The 4278-nt window shown below is 45.5% G+C and overlaps 1 protein-coding gene across 11 annotated transcripts in view; it reads left to right on the top strand.

The window, feature by feature from the left end:
- The window catches only part of Rere (arginine-glutamic acid dipeptide repeats), a 367056-nt gene that overhangs the window by 307404 nt on the left and 55374 nt on the right, over window positions 1-4278 (top strand). For all 11 annotated transcript variants that reach the window (XM_026782135.1, XM_026782129.1, XM_026782128.1 and 8 more), the window contains one exon: window positions 570-650. In XM_026782135.1, the coding sequence (XP_026637936.1) occupies window positions 570-650 (81 nt within the window). The remainder of the gene's footprint in view (window positions 1-569; window positions 651-4278) is intronic.

The raw sequence follows: 4278 nt of genomic DNA, 5'->3' as shown, positions 1-4278 counted from the left end.
CACGCTGAGCAGCCCGAGGCCGCTTGGCCCTGCGCTTTGTGGAGCCCGGGGACGGGCGCGGCCTCCTTACCTGTGGCTGCGGGTTGCACTCGGATCGGAGGTGGGGGCGGCTCGTGGACCCGGCCGAAGTGAAAGTCCGCGGACCCGGCGGGCTGGGGGCTCGACCCCAGCGGTTCCCGGTTCTGGGGCTGCGGGCTTTCATGGTCACGGAAGGGGACGAGGGCCGGAGCGGCACCAGACACTTCTGCGAAGGCAGCTGCTTCCACGGGTGGAAAGCAGCTATGCTGGTTTATTGCAACGCGGGCTGTTTGTTGTTTGCACCTTCGTGCAGCCCGTGGTGTCAGGAGGCCGCCTTAGCTCTGCTTGCCTTGTGGTTCCCCGCAGGCCGGGGGCTGCCCTGCCCTACCAGCACGTCCCAGCTGTGCTGCCGAAAGCCTCCAGCCTGGCTGATATTCCCGAGCTCAGACTTTTCTGCGGTTGCTATTCTGCTGATTGCAGATATCTTTGCTTTGCTGACATCCTGTTTTGGTTTTGGTTTTTACGTCTCACTTGTTTCTTTTTTATCACAGAAACGCTTCGTTAAGGGGCTCCGGCAATACGGCAAGAACTTCTTCAGAATCAGAAAGGAGCTGCTTCCCAATAAGGAAACCGTGAGTACAATCGGACTTTATGTAACTTGGCTTTTTCCTCTTTGCTCTGCTCGTGCTGCTTCTCCGCATTTGAGCTTAGGAAATGGTTCCTTTAACCCCGTGCTGTGCCTGACTCAGGCTGGCCTCAGATTCGGTGTGCTCTGCTTTCTTGACTCCTTCAGCTGGTAGTTTTCAGATAGCAGAGTGACATACTGTGCTTATCCTCCTGAAGAACGCGTTGTAACTGGGAGAACAGAGTTAGCTGGGGGAAGGGACCGCTGGAGAGTTAACATCTAATTTTAAATCCAGTGGCTGGAATAGGAAATGGCATTTTATCGCTAGTTTGGCTTTGGTAATTATCAAAAGTCATTTGACCAAGTCAAAGGATAAAATTGAAAGGTTTATGGAATTCTACTGGGGGTCGTGCCCCCCCCCCCTTATTTAATGTTGCTGTGCTTTAGGAAAATACTTTTAAGTCTTTGCTATCCCAGCTTTAAATGCTTGCACTTTATAGTGAAAAAACGGTTTTTATTAGCTGCTTAATGGGAGCTTTAAAAAATGCCTTTGCTGTTTCAAAAGCTGAGGGTCAGATGGTCCAGATGAACTTGCCCTGAAGGGTGTACTGAAGCAGCCCTGGAAGGTGACTCTGTAAGGTCCAGGCTCAGTACCTGTGATTCCTGCCTCCTGGAAGGTGGGGGTGAACCACCAACCTCACCCAATTGATGCCTTCAGGCTTGAGCCAGTAACCGGAAGTACCTCCAATCTGGGAGGGGGGGAAGAGTTGTGATTGATATTAATCTGGCCACGCTCAGCTTTTAAGAAGAGGGGTGAATGAACAATGTTCTTTAGAAAAGTGGAAGGTAGGGTTTTGTTAGTTTGATATTTTGTTTTCTTTTGGTGCTTATTGATTTCCTCTTTTCAAAAAATAATGAAGCTTTTTTTTTGGACACTTAATATAGAGTATGTTTAGGATCCTGGTAACTGGTAATAGGGAGAAAGAGTCTGAGATTCCAAGTACATCCTAGTAAACTGATGGCTCCAGTCAGTGGTAACTTAATGAAAACGGAGTCACTATTGTGCATCTGAATGTGCTGAGATGGGCTGCCAGAATGCCTTTGAAAACCCAAATCGTGGATAGATGTTAACATACGTTGTAGAAAGATCTGTATTTATCACAGATTCGGAAGAGATTTTATTAATGGAGATGATGTAGAAATTCTCCTTGAGTTTTCTGGGAATTTGATTTTTTTCCTAAGTTTATTACATTAAAATTTTAAAGTAGCTTGGCTCAAATGTAGCAGTTTTGTTTGGGCCGAGTGGAAAAAGAGTCAGGGAGTAGATATGCCCTGAAGTTGATAGCCTTTGGTTGATAGTCTTTGGTTACAGGTGCTGGGGTTGAGCCTTCAGCTGCTATTTCAGCCTTCCTGCCCTTACCTTTCTTTTATCTGTCCCTTTATCTGCTGAAAGTTGTAATGCTAAAGATCTGATCAAAGAAATCCTGACAATCATTTTATCTTGATGCTAGAAAAAAAAACAGTAGCACAATTGAGGATTAAATCAAAACCTTACTTAGGGGTAGAGTTGGGGTGCTGGGATCAGCCCAGGATCTTGTGCTTGCTAGGCAGAATTGGAGACCCGTGACAATTTTATTCAGTTTTTATCTCCTTAACTGAAACAGACCTGACTGACCTTTAACCTCAGGCTGTGTTGCTCACTAGTTTTCCTAATTAGAAAGTCAGATTCTCCTAATCTTATCTGTCCTCTTCTTGGTTGCCCTTATCACTGGCTGATTCAGTGAACTGCTGCCTCTTCCCCTCAGGCTGCCCTGGTGGGCCAACCCAGTGAGATGAAGACATTTCTCCTCTGCTGTGGCTGTGCCTTCTTCTCTAACCCTGTTTTCTTCTGGTTTCCAGTCATTTCTTGTGGGCACCACCACTAGAGGACAGCAGACAGAGTGGTCTGTAGCCTTGGAGGGCCTCTGCAAGCACTCCTGGGTCCCACTTTGTTCTGAGTACATGGGATGGGTTTGGTCGTGGGTCAGTCTGTTCAGTGTTCTAATCAATCAGCTGGACGAGGCTTGTCTTATATTTTCCTTAGCTGTCATCCAAGCTGGGCTAATCATTACAGCCCACTGAGAGGGGAAGGCAAAGGTCATTTTTCATTTTGCTGCAGAAGATTAGGAATTTTGAAGGTGCCTGTATTCTAGAATTTCCTTGATAAAAATTTTGTGTCAGGAACCTTTTTATAGAAAATTCTTGTAATCCAGAAACTTCCCCACATTTTCTTCTACTGGATTATTAACTTGTTTCTTTGCTGTTCTTAGAAAACTTGAAACATCAGAAGGGCATAGCATCTAAAAGAAATGTGGCTGACGGGTCTTTGGAGCAGGTCAGCAGAGCTGTGTTCTATGACTGCCTTGCCAGTAACTGTAGCACCTGATCTTTCCTGAGTTGCTTCCTGCCTTAGCCTGTGCTGTGGGAAGTTCAGATAGGTCTTAAGGAGTTACTGGGAAGTTACTGTTTTTAAATGGTATTTCTTTGCATGAGACACACGCTCTCAGCCTTAAAGGGGGGAGGACTGTTGGGAGAGCCTGGAAAGATGAATCAGAGGTTAAGAGCACTTGCTGCTCTTGCAGAGGACCAGAGTTCACTTCCCAGCACCCTCTTCAGGTGTCTTATTCTTAGTCTTTTTGGTTTTTCAAGAGAGAGTTTCTCTGTGTAGCCCTGGCTGTCCTGGAACTCCATAGAGCAGGCTGGCCTTGCCTCTCAAGTGTTGGGATTAAAGAAAGGCACCCCAGGCTCGCATTAGGCTTCTTTTTTTTAAAAAAAAAATATTTTATTTATTTATTATGTATACAATATTCTGTCTGTGTGTGTGTCTGCAGACCAGAAGAGGGCACCAGACCTAATTACAGATGGTTGTGAGCCACCATGTGGTTGCTGGGTATTGAACTCAGGACCTTTGGAAGAGCAGGCGATGCTCTTAACCACTGAGCCATCTCTCCAGCCCTCACATCAGGCTTCTAAACTCCCTGTTATTCAAGCTCAGGAGATCCAGCACTCTTTTTAAGTCTCTGAGTGTTGACTGAGTTTTATGTCCTGCTCGGTTTCCACAGTCATTAAGTTCCAAAGAAATCACACAGAGGTCTACATTAATTACAAACTGATTGGCCTAGTATCTCAGCCTTCTTATTAACTCTTATAACTTATATTAGCCCATAATTCTTGTCTGCGTTAGCCACGTGGTTTGGTACCTTCTTTGGCAAGGCAGTCACATCTTGTCTCCTCTGAGGCAGGGTCACAACTGCACAATGCAGTTTCCTCTTTCCAGCATTCTTGTTGCCCCGCCTCTACTTCCTGCCTGTTTGCCCCACCGGCTACTGGCCAATCAGCATTTTATTAAAAATAATACACGTGACAGGATAAAAGACTATTGTCCCACAGTATCTGAGCACACATGGGACATACAAGACAAACATAAAATGAATGGATTTTTAATTTTAAAAAAATATTTATTTATTATGTGTACAGTATTTTCAGTATTCTGTCTGCCTGCAGGCCAGAAGAAAGCATCAGATCTCATTACAGATGGTTGTGAGCCACCATATAGTTGCTGGGAATTGAACTCAGGACCTTTGGAAAAGCAGGCA

The sequence above is a fragment of the Microtus ochrogaster genome, chromosome 10 (assembly GCF_000317375.1).
Source record: "Microtus ochrogaster isolate Prairie Vole_2 chromosome 10, MicOch1.0, whole genome shotgun sequence".
Lineage (NCBI taxonomy): Eukaryota > Metazoa > Chordata > Mammalia > Rodentia > Cricetidae > Microtus > Microtus ochrogaster.
Note: the sequence above shows the minus strand (reverse complement) of the source record. Positions and strands in the feature narration are given on the sequence as shown.